The 15,984-nt window shown below is 43.6% G+C and overlaps 1 protein-coding gene across 11 annotated transcripts in view; it reads left to right on the top strand.

Annotated features, from left to right (window-relative positions):
- Window positions 1-15,984, top strand: part of Pex5l (peroxisomal biogenesis factor 5 like) — a 203,792-nt gene that overhangs the window by 136,664 nt on the left and 51,144 nt on the right. For 8 of the 11 annotated variants that reach the window (XM_057756757.1, XM_057756753.1, XM_057756759.1 and 5 more), the window contains 3 exons: window positions 1,851-2,045; window positions 3,062-3,188; window positions 4,288-4,384. In XM_057756757.1, coding sequence (XP_057612740.1) covers window positions 1,851-2,045; window positions 3,062-3,188; window positions 4,288-4,384 — 419 coding nt within the window. The remainder of the gene's footprint in view (window positions 1-1,850; window positions 2,046-3,061; window positions 3,189-4,287; window positions 4,385-15,984) is intronic. The other 3 variants (XM_057756756.1, XM_057756752.1, XM_057756760.1) reach the window with 1 other exon arrangement.

The following is a 15,984-nucleotide window of genomic DNA, read 5'->3' as shown; positions in this document are numbered from 1 at the left end:
GTGTCTTTGTGTGTGTCTGTGGGTGTCTGTGTGTGTCTGTGTGTGTCTATGTGTGTGTCTGTGTGTGTGTTTATGTCTCTGTGTGTGTGTATATGTGTGTCTGTTTGTATCTCTATGTGTGTGTCTGTGTCTCTGTGTGTGTGTGTCTGTGTTTCTGTGTGTGTGTGTGTGTGTGTGTGAACAGTGGTGGGAATAAACACAGGGGCTCATAAATGCCAGGCAAACTCTCCACAACCATGCTGTCCTCTCCTCTACCTGAAATAGTATTTACTGAGTGAGGACTTAGAATGAGTCTGGCACTTTATGAATGGACCATCTATTTTCCATTCCACCCTTCTACGGGACTATTGATTCTCCATTTTCAGATGCAGAAACTCAGAGCTCAGGCTGCTCAAGAAACTTCCCTCCAGGCACATCAGACACATGGTGACTGGGGACTCAAGTTTGACTCACACACCAAAGACTCCCTGAGCAGGGCTAGCTCGTGTATATGTTCAGGCAGACTGTACGTGACTAAAGAAATGGGACTTGTGAGCTCCGTGGAGCCCTGGCTCTGCCGAGGGGACCACCAAGTGGGAAGCAGATGGGATGGGACTGATCTCCACTCAGAGGACATCTTGTGATTGGGGAAAGTACTATAGTGGTTGCTCTAGACTGCAGGAGAGATCAACAAAGGGGCTGCTCTACTCCCTCTTGTCTTTCCTAAGTGGAGGAAAGAGTTTGAGGAAGGCACTGGCTTATCAGGTGGGTGCTCAACCTCTCTAGCCCAAGGCAAGGGGAGCTGAATTGTGTCTCCTTTCTGTTCCATTTCTCAGGAAGGGCTAGTTAAAAACAAGTTGCCTATACTGGAAAAAAGAACAGGTTCAAAGCTGACCTTATTCATTCTGGTTTTGCAAAGGAATATGCTATTATTTTCTGCCTTCATTGAAATCAACCTACTAGGAAGTAAAAGTGTATCCAGTTTAGAGCTGGTTATGCCGGAATAAAAATTGGCATAGTAAATGTCAAGAAGTTAGCACGCATCCCTGCTCACCAACCGCATTATATAACCCATCTCTAGTGAGCCCCGGGCAGCATGTGATTTTCCAACCGAACTGCTTAATTCAGTAAACGATTACGCTAGACTTCATGAAGTCTGTGTGCATTGTCCCTTTTCTGGAAAAACCATAATCAAGCAAACCTTCCCTAGAAATTAATCAGAATAGAGCTACTGCACCTGAACGGAGATTTGTTTTATTTTCGTCCTAAACTTTCTCACTGCCGAGGTGGGTCTAGGTGAGGTTTGCCTGGTGTTGGCCTAGGGGACACACCGCCAGCTTCCTAGCCTCACAGCCCTTCCTGCTGTCAATGATGAGAGAGGCTTGAGTTGCTGACTCTAATTCATTCTATCAACATAGGGGCTCTATGCACCCAACTGACACACAAGACTACTGAGGGCTGAAGAGGTACCTCAGATGGTAAAGTGGTTGGCTTGTAAGGACAAAGCTCTGAGTTCCATCCTCAGAAACTATGCTTACAGAAAGAAAAGAAAAGAGGAAGGGGCATGGTGGTTTACTCTAGCCCTGGGAAGGCAGACACAGGCAGACCTTGAGGACTCAAAGGCTAGCCAGTCTAACCTACTTGTCCAGTTCCAGGCCGGTAAAAGCCATTGTCTCAAAAAACAAAGCAGACAGCACCTAAGCACAACACCTAAAGTTATCTCTGACCTACAAACAGACACACACACGCACACACACGCACCCTTGAGCATGCATACACACATACATACATATATACATGCAAAAATAAATAGATAAATAATAATAACTACAGGAAGTAAATGAGCTTCTCTGACCTTCTGTCTTCCATAGTGTTGACCACTGGCTTGGATCTCCTGGACCTGAGTGAACCTGTCTCTCAAACCCAAACCAAAGGCAAGAAATCAGAGTCCTTATCAAAGAGCTCATCCCTCAAGAAGAAAGCCGATGGCTCTGACCTCATCAGTGGGGACAGCGAGCAGAGGGCCCAGGCTCTGCGGGGCCCGGAGACGTCATCCTTAGACTTAGGTAAGGCGAAGGTTTGCAGCAGCTGTGGCTTGTCTTGTCGGCTCCGATGTGATAGTCAAGTTCAGGATGACTTTCAGAGAGTAAACATGGGAATGGGAAAGATAAAGTTCTGGGAACTGGAAAGGGGGTAGCTTCTTTTGTGCTTGGACTGAATAGCCATGGGGGCTCCGCTTCAGAAAAGTGATGTTGATTCGTTCGCGTATGTGTTCCTCCCACTGGGCTGAGCTTGTGGTGGATGCCAGACATCTCTCTAGGCCCAGGAGCTGAAATTACAGGAAAATGTGGACCCTGCTCTCTAGCAATTCTCAGTTTAGAGCAAGAGATAAACAAGGGGGACAAATAAGAGCAGCACAGAACTTGGGGACATCCATACAAAACATTCCTAAGATAATATCCAGGATGATGGTGATGGCTGGTAATCCCCCTCACTGCTGGACACCATAGCCAGGAACTACACTGCATCACCTACATGGTTAGTCTTGTTATTAAAACTCTGAAGTCTGTGAAAACGGGGTTAAAATTTAACTTATCCAAGATCTTACAGCTAGTAAGAGAAAGAGCTGGAAATGCACACCTGGCCCTAGTCAACTCCCAAGCTCAACTTTTATCAGCACACTCGACATTGCTCCTATGAAAGGACAGTTAAGGCCTCAGTTCATGCAACCAGGAAATCAAGAGAAAATCAAGCATGCCCACACGCGTCTGTGTGTGTTTGTGCGTGTGTATGTACACATGTGTGTGCATGTGCATGTGTGTGCATGCATCTGTATGTCAGGCAAATACATATAGATTCATAAAGCTAGCTTTAGAAATTAATTTTACCTGAGTGCTTCAACTGGAAACGCAACCCAGTTTATCTTAATAAGCCTTGTCTCTTTTAGTTGCCTATGATTTAATTCATTTTCATGCACCCTTAAGAAAATTAATATTGGCCCAGGGTCTCCTAACCAATCTCTTTTCTATGTGCTCCTTCATGCTTGGCCCTGGGCTTTCTCTTCCGCTTCCTTCTTCCTCAGTAGACATTCAGACACAACTGGAAAAATGGGATGATGTCAAGCTCCATGGGGACCGAACAAGCAAGGGCCATCTCCTGGCAGAAAGAAAGTCATGCTCATCAAGGACCGGGTCCAAAGAGCTCCTGTGGTAAGGTGTCTTGAGACCGCAGTTTACGCTGACTGAGCGGGGGTGCCCTTTGTGTCTGAGAAGGGTCAGGGGGCTCAGTTAATCCAGAAACTCAAGATCCTGAATAACCTTCCATATGTTAGCACTTCCACAAACCACTTTGACTAAATTGTAAATAAATAAATAAAAATTTAAAAAAGAAAAAAACGGAGGTATCAGCTAACAGAACTACAGTGTGTGTGTGTGTGTGTGTGTGAGAGAGAGAGAGAGAGAGAGAGAGAGAGAGAGAGAGAGAGAGAGAGAGAGACATATCATTGCTCCAATGGTTCCTGGCTACAGAGCTTTTCTGCTCTCTCAATCACACCCACAGGCTGATCTGATAGGGACAATTCGTCAACTGAGGCTCCCTTTCTCCAGATGACTCTAGTTTGTTTTAAGTTGAAGAAAAATGACCAGAACACCAATTTTTAAAGATTTGAAAAGGGCAGCCTCCTGTTTCTGTCTCCTTTGCCCTGATTCATATCCCTACATGATGGCAAACCAAATACATAGAGCTCTGTCTATGAACTGTCTCCAACCAGATCATTACACTATTTTTCATTAATATGGAATTTCCTATGTGAAAAAATGGCATCGTGTTCATTTCCTCTTTACCCATGGTTCATCTGGACTCTCAGTTACAAAAGAAAGAAAGAAAAAAGTGAGACAGAAAGAGAAAAAAGAGAAAGGGAGGGAGGAGAAAGAGAAAGAAAAAAGAAAAAGGAGAGAGAGAGGGATGAAGGGAGGAAGAGAGAGAGCTAGAGGAAGGGAGGGAGGGAAGGAGGGAGAGAGGGAGGAAGGAAGGAAGGAAGGAAGGAAGGAAGGAAGGAAGGAAGGAAGGAAGGAAGGAAGGAAGGAAGGAAGAGGGGGGAGGAAAGGAGGGAGGGAGGGAGAGAGAGAGAGGAAAAAAAGTTCTATCTAGCAGAAAGTCCGAAGCTGTTTAAATTCTGGCAGTGGCAATTATGAAGGAAACTTACAAAAGTTTACTTCTGTCGGAGTTCTGCCCAAAGCCTGGTTCCTGCTGGGTTTCTGGCTGAGCCTGTTCTTGCTGTGCACAAATGGCCTCAATGTCTCATTGCAGGTCCTCAGAACACAGATCTCAGCCAGAACTGAGCTCCGGGAAGAGTGCCCTCAACTCCGAGTTGGCTTCCGAGTTGGAACTTGTGGCTCCGGCACAGGTAACAAAAGCAAATCTTAGGAAACCCGTCTGCTCTAGCAGGAACTGCACCGTAAATATTTTATTTAAATTTTGCACAGAAAGTTTGAAGTGTTTTTCCAAACTTTGCATTGCAAAGTGTGTTCTCACCCCATAGCTGTCTCGGTGCTTAGAATAACTGTATACAGTTCCATGTATTTGGCTGGAAAACGTGCTAATGAATTCACTGTGTACTTAGCACATTTTCCTTGTGCTGCCATTGACTGTCCCATTATTTGGCAATACAAAAATCTGTTCTAGTCCAGTATTAGCACAACTTATGTAACAGAACACAAAGAAGAGGAAATTACACCCTGTGTATTCATTCATATCTGTGCCCTGTAACGTAAGAGACTATACCCAGTATTTTGTCACATTAAAATAAATTTATGCCAAGAATTATATTACTCCAACACCAGCAGTAATGGTAACCATAATGAGTGCCCAGTACAGAGAACCATAGAGACTTACTGTGTGTGTGTGTGTGTGTGTGTGTGTGTGTGTGTGTGTGTGATCTAATACTCAGTAATCCTGTGTGTTGCTATAAGTTGTATTATAAAGATATTTCTCATGGGAGCCTGTCAGTCTCAGTAAAGTCAACCATGGCTGCTAGGGTTCAATAGCAGGAGAAGTAGACCATGAATCCTATCTAACTGTCCACTGCTAGCCCCTGGGCTCCTCAACAGGCTTCATTATGGCTGCTTACCTCTCCTATGGTTCTGAAAGAAGCAATGCAGCCTCTGAGTTCCTTGGGCATGTTTTAAGGCCTTACCCTTCAACCACAAAGATCTTCTAAGAACCGTGTGTCTGTATCCCTGCCTTCTACAGTCCAACTGCAGTGAGACTAAATATGGAAGAAAATGAGCAGAAAAAGGTTCTTAAATTTGTCACATCACAGGTTGTGGCTCACGGGGAATCTAGATCTCAAGTGAAATAAGGAAATAATTGGAGCCACAGCACTAACCCAGCAGCAGTAGCATGCACTACGCTTGCACAGGACCTAAGTTTAGTTCCCAGGACCCATGCTGGGCAGCTCACAATATCCTGAAAGACCTGCTCTCAGGGAGTCAACTCCCTCTTCTGACCCCACAGGCACCCACACACACATGCACATTTCTACATAAAAATAAAATAGATATTTCAAAACTAAAAGGATAATTATGACAGCAGTGGGTATTATTGTTGGCTGTCAGAGTTTCCTATGTAAATGAGCTGGTGTGGGAAGTTTCCTATGTCAATGTTCTGACGGAAGGCAGAACACAGCAAGCTCTGCCTTTACCTCATCGTACAGACAGGGAAACAGAGAAATGAAGAGAGTTATCTGTGAACTCACACTAGAAAGTGGGACAGAGAAGAACCCAGAAGTCCAGTGATGGTGGGGCTCTGGGACTTCCTAAGTCACTATTCACCTTGCACATTCATCACCCTTGGCAGAAAGAACTCAGCTGATCCCAGGCTACAGCTAGATATCCGTTCAACTCTCGTCCTGAACACATCATCTTACAGACATTAATGAATTGCAAACGCAGCATGAAAAATGAATTTTTGGTGCTCATTTTAAAGGGTATCTTCTTAAGAGAAAAATGGCAGCCTCCATTAGAAAAGCCACATTTGTAAGTGCACAAGCGAGCTTGCTTCATGTTTCATCTGCTGCCGTCCGTGGGACGGTGAAATAGAGTGGCGAAGCAGGGAGAGACTTGGCACAAGTGGGCCACTCTACAACAAGCTGGACCAGAGGAACAGCTGGGGCCCCCAGTTGTCCTAGAAACCCACAACGCATTTATCTTATTATCCCAGTGACTACTCGCCTCCTGCTGGTCCGTTAATTCCACCCCACCACACTGCCCTGTTTACCCCACGCCAACACATTGCACTTTGGAAAATGGTTTTCAGCTTCCCCATGTTGTCTTCCAAAATACACCTTCCAATGTATCCCGAGTGTCCTCCGCCCAGGTGAATCTCGGAGATACTGAGTACTCCTCTGTCACATTGGCAGACCCTGTATGTTTACAGATAAGACTTGTCTAAAAAAAATCATACTCTCCTAGTTTCGATTCCAAGTCATAGCAAATTAGGAAATGTTCACAGGCTTGCTGCTCTACCTGAAACACAGAGTCATTGAAACAAAGCTAGAGACTAAATAGATAGATGATAGATAGATATAGATAATAGATAGATGATAGATGATATAGATAGATGATAGATAGATAGATAGATAGATAGATAGATAGATAGATAGATGATAGATAGATAATAGATAGATGATAGATGAGATAGATAGATAGATAGATAGATAGATGATAGATAGATAATAGATAGATGATAGATGAGATAGATAGATATAGATGATAGATAGATGATAGATAGATAGATAGATAGATAGATAGATAGATAGATAGATAGATGATAGATAGATAATAGATAGATGATAGATGAGATATATAGATATAGATGATAGATAGATAGATAGATAGATAGATAGATAGATAGATAGAAGATAGATGATAGATAGATAGATAGATAGATAGATAGATAGATAGATAGATGATATAGATAGATAGATAGATAGATAGATAGATAGATAGATAGATAGATAGATAGATAGATAGATAGAGATAGACTGATAGATGATGGAAACAAGAGGAGACTTCTGGGATATGGCTCATCAAAGCTCTTGTTTTGTAAACATGAGGAGCTGAGTTTCATGTGGAAAAAGAAACTGGGTGTGATGGCACACACTTACAATCCCAGCACATGAGAGGTCTAAATGCGGAGAGTCCTGAGACTCACTGCTCAGTCAGCCTAACCGACAAGTAGCAGGCCAAAGAGGAATGTGCCTCAAAGAACAAGGCCTGTGGAACCTGAGGGATGACACCTGAGGGAGGACACTTGAGGTGAACCCCTAGCCGCCACATGCACACACTTATGAGTGTGCGCATGCGTGCACACACAGTACTGCTAGGAACTCGCTACTCGCCACTGCCTAGCCTCCCTGTGTAGATACAGTGGGATTATAATGAAGAGGGAACAACATTTCATATCAAGACTGACACACAAGTCACTCTGACCATCCGACTCAGCAGAGCCTGCTCCAGGCTCATCCAGATGGCTCACAGGAAAACCAGGGAAATGGTTGCTTCTCCCTCAAGCCAACATAAATCATCCCAGGTGGTGACTCAACGGGGGGGGGGGGGGATTTACAAACCTCATTTACCAATCACAAAGAAAATGGAAACACATAACATGAAAACTTAGTTTTCTCATTTTCTTTTCAAGGTGGGAAAGAGAGAGAGAGTATGGTATAGTCTCAAATGGTGACCCGAATAGAAAACTCAGAGAAGTGAGTTACATGGTTGCTGTGTACTCAAGGACAGTGATTCTTGACACTTGACAGAAACTATATCATTGCCATTCCATAAACGTAAGGGCTCAAAGAGATCATATGATTTGAAAAGTTATTTTAAAGCATTTGAAGATCTGAATAAAATGCAGAGGGAAAGGCTGTAAAATTGCCTTTTCCCATCTGGGTGCGGTATCTCTGGGTGAGGCAGAGGAAGAGAACACAGCTTCTTCAGCAGACGTGGTCCAGACAGCTCCCTCCCCGTTCGCACACTGGAGGCTCCACCACGGGCTCAAGCCTCAGCTTCACTGGCATGAACTGCAGCAGGCACTCCAGATGCAGGTCATCGTCACATGACTGGCAGCTGACCACTCCAGCCATGCGGAGCTTTGCCATGGGTCATCACTGCCTTCAGAGTTTCTCAGTAAAGCCTGCAATGCCCACTGCTTACTTTGGCTTTCATAGCATCTCCATTTCACATTAAAAAATAAAAGTTGCTTTTCAAAACTTGCATATCTAAGGAGGAGAAAAGTCAGGATTCAAGTTATACCTGTTAAAATCTATGAACATTGTTCCCAACCCCAGAAGATTCCCTAGTATCAGCCACTACGTGCTGTTTGCCTGAAGAACTCATAAGCCATTGTTACTCTTATTATCTCAAAGATCAATTATTATTTAATTCTGTTAGGTTAACACGAGTTGAACAATGTTCAAGAATATCTGTTACTTTCTTATAGAAACTTCGTAAGACAATTAGAATTTTCATACAACTAATTCTCCTCCCAATTCGTCACCTTATTTTTAGAAAAGCTGTTGGCTCCCAACTCAGTTCAACAGATACACTTGGGTGTCTGCTGCCCTTACAACCATAAGTGAGGCAGTTAGTGGGACACATGGGTTAGGTTATAAGATTCATGTAAAGGAATCCAAGGGTCACACCACAGAGATCCTGCACACCCATGCTATTGAATGGGTGACTCCCCCGGCTCTCCAGAGCACAAGTGAGAAAATGTGGCACATCAAGCCACTAAGGAAAGGGACCATAGATCCTTTCAGGAAAATCACATTAAGTGAGATAAGCCAGGCTCAGAAAGACACGTCTCTTATGTGTAGAATCTAGACTTAAGGAAAAACGTTTGAAAGGAGACGGGGAACTCTTTGAGAAGAGAAAGGAGGCTGGTGGTGGGTGGGTGGTGAGAGACAGGATCAAGCAGTAGGGGAGGGAATGAGATCAGATGGTCTAGGCACTGAAGAGATGCTCAGCAGTTAAAAGTGTGCACTGCCCTTGAAGAGGATCTGTTTGGTTCCCAACATCCTGTAACTCCAGCTGTGAGCCTCTGGACTCCATAGACACCTGCAGTCATGCTGGGGACACACGCACATGTGCAACTCCATAGACACCTGTAGTCATGCTGGGGACACATGCACATGTGCACGCGCGTGTACACACACATACACACCACTTGAAATTAAAATCTTTTAAAAAACATACACTATATGCATGTATAAATGGGAATGTCTACTGGGGTTGAGGGCAGGGTCCAGCAGTAGGGCAGCGATAAGTTGGGATGGTATGGGCTATGGGTAGGGATTTGGGGAGCAGAATCTAGGAAGTAGGGCAGTTCAGTCAGCAGGGTCACTCAACTGTTCTGATTGGTGTGGAATAGTTGTTTTTGATTTGTTTTGTTTTGTTACTCTTTGGGTGCCCACACCCAGCTCCCACATAAATACATGGAGACTTATTCTTACCTATAAATGCCCCGCCTTGGCTTGACTTGTTTTCTTAAATTAGCCTGTATATCTTTTGCCCCTGGGATTTTACTTTTCTTTACTCTATACCTTTCTTTCCTTTTACTCCATGGCTGGTTGTGTGGCTGGGTGGCAAGCCCCTGACATCTTCCTCTCCATCTCCTTTTCCCCCTCCTTCCCTTCTCTAGATTTCTCCTCCTATTTAGTCTCTGCCCACCAGCCCCATCTGTTTCTCTCTCCTGCCTAGCTATTGGCCATTCAGCTCTTTATTAGACCAATCAGGTATTTTAGGCAGGCAAAGTAACACAGCTTCACAGAGTTAAACAAATGCAACAGAAAAGAATGCAACACATCTTTGCATCATTGAACAAATGTTCCACAGCATAAATGAATGTAACACATCTCCAACTAATATTTCACAGCAGTGTGACCTGAACCTGAAAGTCTGCTGGATTGGGGACAGGGCTGGTTTAGGGTGGGCAGTCAGCTGGGATGAGTGTGGCCTGTGCCTGAGTAGCAAAATGAATCCCACTCTTTTGTACAATGAATATATACTGATAAAATAGATGAGGCATGTGCTTAAAGAAGCATTAGACCTCTGTCTCTGCAAAATAATTCAATCCAATGTTCTTTAAATGCTCATTGTTCTGTCTATTGGGGGATAGTTGAGGGGTTGTATCTCATCTTCTTCCTCTTGATGCCATGTAATAATGAGCACTGGGAAGGAAAGGAAGAAGGAAGGAAGGAAGGAAGGAAGGAAGGAAGGAAGGAAGGAAGGAAGGAAGGAAGGAAGGAAGGAAGAGAAGAACAAAGGTGAGAGAAAGAAGGACAGAAACCTGCAACATCATTTTCAACATGAGAAATCAGCACAGGAGGGAATTCTCAACAAGTATTTATCACGAGTAAATCAGAGACCCTAACAAGAGGGGGAAACAATACCAGATTTAACAACAGAAGTAGACTCTTGAGGACAACTAGAACAGAATCACACAGCTTTCCCCTGGACCGTGTTGAAGTGGTTTCGGTGCTTGTTTCTTGATGTGTATGAAAATACATACGCTGGCCGTCTCATTTCAAAATCAGCGCTTTCTCGCTTTGATGTTTGGCATAGAATTTCACAGCAGAATGGATACGGTGACCATGTTCTGCCCCACTCTGAGGCAAGGAATGTTCCCTTACACACGATGCACACCTTTGGGGCTTGCATCCTGCATGACAAATGCCCACTGACTAAGAATCCAAAGCCTTTGATCGTTTCAGTGAGTCTGGTGTTTAAAGGGTCTGAGAACCCATGCTGTCTCCATTAACTAACACAACTGTTAGTGAAGGCACTATCTAGATGATAACAGAAGCCGGGTTTGACAGAACATTTGCTATGTATTATGTATTTGTGTTTATGTGAACAATACTACTCAGTTCTTACAGGGACTCTGACTAAATATAGACACTGCAGATGAGAATTTAGGAATCCAGCTCTTTGTCTAAGGTGACAGGTCATAAACTAGGAATTGGCTTTCGACTGCTTGCCTTTCACGTCACACTGCACCCAAGGTCACGCAGTCATTCTATTACTTTCTAACCTGAGCGTGTTCTAATTTTATTTCTGCTGCTGTGATAAAATATCCCACAACGAGCAACTTTGTGGAGAAAGAGATTTAATTGGTTTACAATTCCCAGTTGTGGTCCATCATTGAGGGAAGTCAGAACAGCAACTTGACGAAGCTAGTCACGTCGTATCCAGAGTCAAGATCAGAGAGAACAAGATGAATGCATTCTTCCTTACCTACACGTTTACTGGCAGCTAGCTTTCTCCTCTCGTGCTGTTCCCGTACCCCTACCGAGGTGATGCTGCTGCCCATAACGGACTGGGTCTTTCTACATCATTTAACATTACCAAAATAATCCCCCCAGAGACCCCCAGACCAACCTGATAGAGGTAATTCCTCCGTAAGACTCTCCTTCCCAAGTGTCTTGGCTGTTTTTGTTTGCTTGTTTTGTTTTTGTTAGCTTACACAAGCTAGAATTATCTGAGAAGAGAAATCTCAATTGAGAAAATGCTCCCATCATATTGCGTGTAGCCAAACCTGTAGGGTATTCTCTTGATTACTTCATGATTGACATGGGAGCACCCAGGCCACTGCAGGCTGTGCCACTCTTGGGCAGGTGGTTTTACCTTGTATGAGAAAGCAGGCTGAGCAAGCAAAGGAGAACAAGTCAACAAGCAGTGGTCCTCCTCGGCTTCTGCTTCAGCTCCTGCCTCCAGGTCCCTGCCTCGAGTTCCTGCCCCAACTTCCCTCAGTGATGGGAGTGTGACCTGAGATTCTTAGTATGAAACAGACCCTTTCCTCCCTAGGCTATTTTTTGGCCATGGTGTTTTAGCACAGAGAGAAGCATAACTAAAACACCTGGTGACTCCAAGTGTGTCAGGTTGACAGCAAATGCCATACGCACTTAACACACACTTATGGCCTTGAGATTTACCCACATACACACAATATGCATGTAGATCTGGGATTCTCTTCGTGGTCCTGAGCTGGCATTCTCAGAGGCACCTGGGGATTGGTGGAGATGCAGATTTGAAACTCCTCCCCAGACTTACTGAATCAGGGACCCTGGGGTCTGGGCACAGCGACCTGAATTTTAAAAGACCTTCTGGATATTTCCGTGCTCCCTTGTATTGGAGAAGGACAAATGGCCAAGCTATGCTATAAAGATGACTGCCAGCCAAACTGATGGGTGCAACCATTGTTTATCATACCTCTATCAAATTGTCAAGCAATACCAACAGTCCACAAGGCCCATTTGTTTTCCCAAGTCACAGGTTTTTCCTAAATTAGATATTTTTTAATGTCTTATCTTCAAGAAAGTCTTATCCGTGTGTGTTATCATCTGCATGTGGTACTCAGTTCCTTCTATTTTTTTTTGCATGTGTGTGTGTGTGTGTGAGTGTTTTGCCACTTGTGTGTATATGTGTCACATGTGTGCCTGCTGCCCAAGAAAGTCAGAAGAGGATATCAGATAACCTGGAACTGGAGTTATTGATCACTATAAGCCATCAGGTGGGTGCTGGGAATTGAACCCAGGTCCTCTGAAAAGACAAGAACTCTTAACCATTGAGCTATTTCTCAGCCCCCTATGCTCAGCTCGTACCCAGCATGTTTCAGTACAGCACTAAAGCATGGAAAAGTGATCAACATTTTCAATTCCATATCAACTGCTATTTATACTCCATAACATTTAACTTACGCTTCCTTGGGCCAAGAAATTTAAAAATGGTAAGTTAGATAACACTTATCTTAGTAAAAACCTAAAGCTTTCAAATGGTGTGAGAAATGGAGTATCCCTAAATAGCGATTGTGCCATCAGAATCAAATGTCATTTGCACACAAGGCTCCATCTGTGCTTGCTGTGTTAGGTGGGAAAGGCGAGCTGGCCTGGAAACGTGGGCTCCTGACACGTGGTGCCCTTCGCAGCCTGTGGTTTAAAATGAAGCTGAAACATTAATAGAGAGAGAGGCCAGGGATGCTAATAGTCTCCTGTTAGACCAAGCTTCCCAGCAAAATGGGCCTGGTTCACCATGCAACATGCCTGGTGATTAAACACTGCCCCAGACAACAATCTCAGTGCTTTATTTTTCTAAAGCCACTCATAGGTCATTCATGATGTATCTCTTTATTATTATGTCTTATTTGAACAATAAAAGTATGTGTTTATCACATATAATGTTTTGAAATAGATGTGCATGACAAGTTGACTTATTCTGGTTACTATACGCATTACCTCATACCCTTTGGTTTATTTTGAAAGAACACCTAAAATTACCGCAATGGTCTCATTCCCTTAGCACCACACGGTAGGTTTAGTTTTGATTTTCTGCAGGCAGTCTAAGCTGTTTTCACAATAATACAAATCTACCTTTCTACCAATAGTGCCTGAGAGCCTGCTTTTTCCTCCATCTCCTCCAATATTCTTTGACCCTTTTGGCAACAGCCTAACCCACGTGAGATGATACCAACTGTGGTTTTGATTGTCATTTCCTCTCTGTTTAATCGAGGCAACTACTTTTTATAAGCCTGTTGGTAATTTACATTTCTTCTTCCAGGAGCTATATATCCTCATGGTCTTTGGCCATTTTCAACAAGGCTGCGTTTTCTTGCTAGTCACTCATTGGCATTCCTTATGTTTCCAAAACTGGTCATATGAGAAAAGGGACCGTCATGGAGGAATTGCCTCCATCAGATTGGCTTGTAGGCAAGCCCATGAAGCGTGTTCAAGATCAGTGATTGATGTCAAAGGATCCAGCACACACTGTGGGTGGTGGCATCCTTTGGCAGGTGGTCCTGGGTTGTATAAGAAAGAAGTGTTTTCTTATATATTTATACAGCAAGCCAGAAAGAAGTGTTCCTCCATGGCCTCTGCTTCAGTTCCTGCCTCCAGGTTTCTGCCTTGAGTTCCTGCCCTGACTTCTCCTATCCTCCCCAAATTGGTTTTAATCGGTGTTTTATCACAGCAACCAAAAGCAAATTAAGACATGGTCTTTCCCCATGCAGTACAACTTAGTATTTCTAAAATATTTACATTTGGATATCGATGAAATTTTAAGGAGTTGCCTTGAATCTGTAGACTTCTTTGTGTGGTGTGGACATTTAACAATCATTATTCTACCAACCCCTGAGCCCTCAAATTACTTGCTAGTACATAAATAAATAAATGACATTGTAAAATAAAATCAATCATTCATTTCTTGCCATGTGTCTACATTATAAAGGTTTTGTCAGGGAAGGGACCAGCAGAAAGATGAAGGAGTTGGCAGTCCTGAGCAGCGCTCCCAAAGCTGGTTAGGACAAAAACGTCAGGCGATTCACCAAGTTACACACAAGACTATTTATCCTTCTGTGAGCTGCCCAAGTGGCCTTCACCATTAGATTCTCTCCCAGGCAACAGGATCCCAACTGCCTAGTATCTTAAAAAATTGTAAACCACCTGCATTTTTATATTTTCAATTATATTATTCTTTTTTTCTTTTGGTTTTTCAAGACAAGGTTTCTCTGTGTAACCCTGGCTATCCTGGAACTTGCTCTGTAGACCAGGCTAGCTAACCACAAAATGAAGATCCACATGCCTCTCTGCCTCCCAAGTTCTGGGATTAAAAGCATGTGTTACCACTGCCTGGCTTATTCATTTATTTTTTAATTGTGTATATGTGTGTTTGTCTACATACCTGTATGTGCACATGAGTACAGGTACTTAGGATGCCAAAGGTGTCAAATCTCCCTGGAATGGGAGTTACAAGCTGTTCTGAACTGCCTGGTGAGGGATTCTGGGGATCAAATTCAAGTTTTCTATAAGAGCAGTGTACTCTTATGTTCTGAGACATCTTCCCAGCATGTGTATTTGTGTATCCTTGTTTGTAAAATATACTGTGCTCCATGAGTGTCATAGGAGAGTAGTGAATGGAGTCTTCAAAAAAAGCTAAGTTGTCATAGCCCTAGAACCTGTGACTGTCACCGTGCCCAGCGAAGATGGGGCTAGATGGGTGATCTGGGGAGAAGCAAAGTTTCTCGTGGTGTGGAAAAGCCCTGACTGCAGTCCCAGGCACCTTGTAAAAGCGAAGCAGAAAGGACAGGATTAGGAGGATACCGTGACCATAGCCACCTGCAGCCCCTGTGTACAGGAAAGGGGTGTGGAACAGACCTCCCCAGAACGTGCAGAGAGAGCAATTCTGACGCCACTGTGGCCGTGAACTACTGGCCTGCAGAACATTGAGTGTCTAGATTTTTTCTGTGTTAAACCTTGAGAAAACACGTTTGGCTGTCCTAGACCACTCATACAGAGCCAAGCAGACTTGCTAGAAAATTCTCTAGTAGAGTAGAAAGAAATCAAGCAATTCCAGCTTGGTTTGCATAAGAAGTACTGGATTTTTTCTCAGCCTCCTGAACAATGATTAGGAAGCTGTTCTCTACCACAGTGGCTCAAAGTTCACACCGGACCTGAGACTATTGCACAAAGAATCCATATACAGACACACTCACATTTGACACCATCCAAGATCATAAGACCTCATGCCTGAAAAAAAAAATACTTTGAAAACACTTTTCAAGGCACGAAGGAAATTGTTCAGTCAGTAAAATGCTGGCTGAGTTCAATCCCCAGCACTCTTGTGAAAAGTCAGGCCTAGTGGTGCACACTTGTAATCTCAGCACTAGGGATAAGGGGAAAGGAGCTTTCTGGGAGATCGCTGGCCAGAAAGAGTAGGCTAAGAGAGCCCGAGATCCCAGTAAGAGAGTCTGTCTCAAACAATAAAATGGATAACGCGTAAGGAATGATACTACAGGTTGACCTATGTCCTCACGTGTACACACAAAAACACATATACAGACACACACACACTCACCCAAGTGTGCACACACACATGAAATCCTTTGGAACTCTAGGGAAGCAAGGTGAGAAAAAGAAAACTACTTCTACTTTTGTGGCACATGATGCCAATAATA

Source organism: Chionomys nivalis, chromosome 24 (genome assembly GCF_950005125.1).
Source record: "Chionomys nivalis chromosome 24, mChiNiv1.1, whole genome shotgun sequence".
Taxonomy (NCBI): Eukaryota; Metazoa; Chordata; class Mammalia; order Rodentia; family Cricetidae; genus Chionomys; species Chionomys nivalis.
Note: the sequence above shows the minus strand (reverse complement) of the source record. Positions and strands in the feature narration are given on the sequence as shown.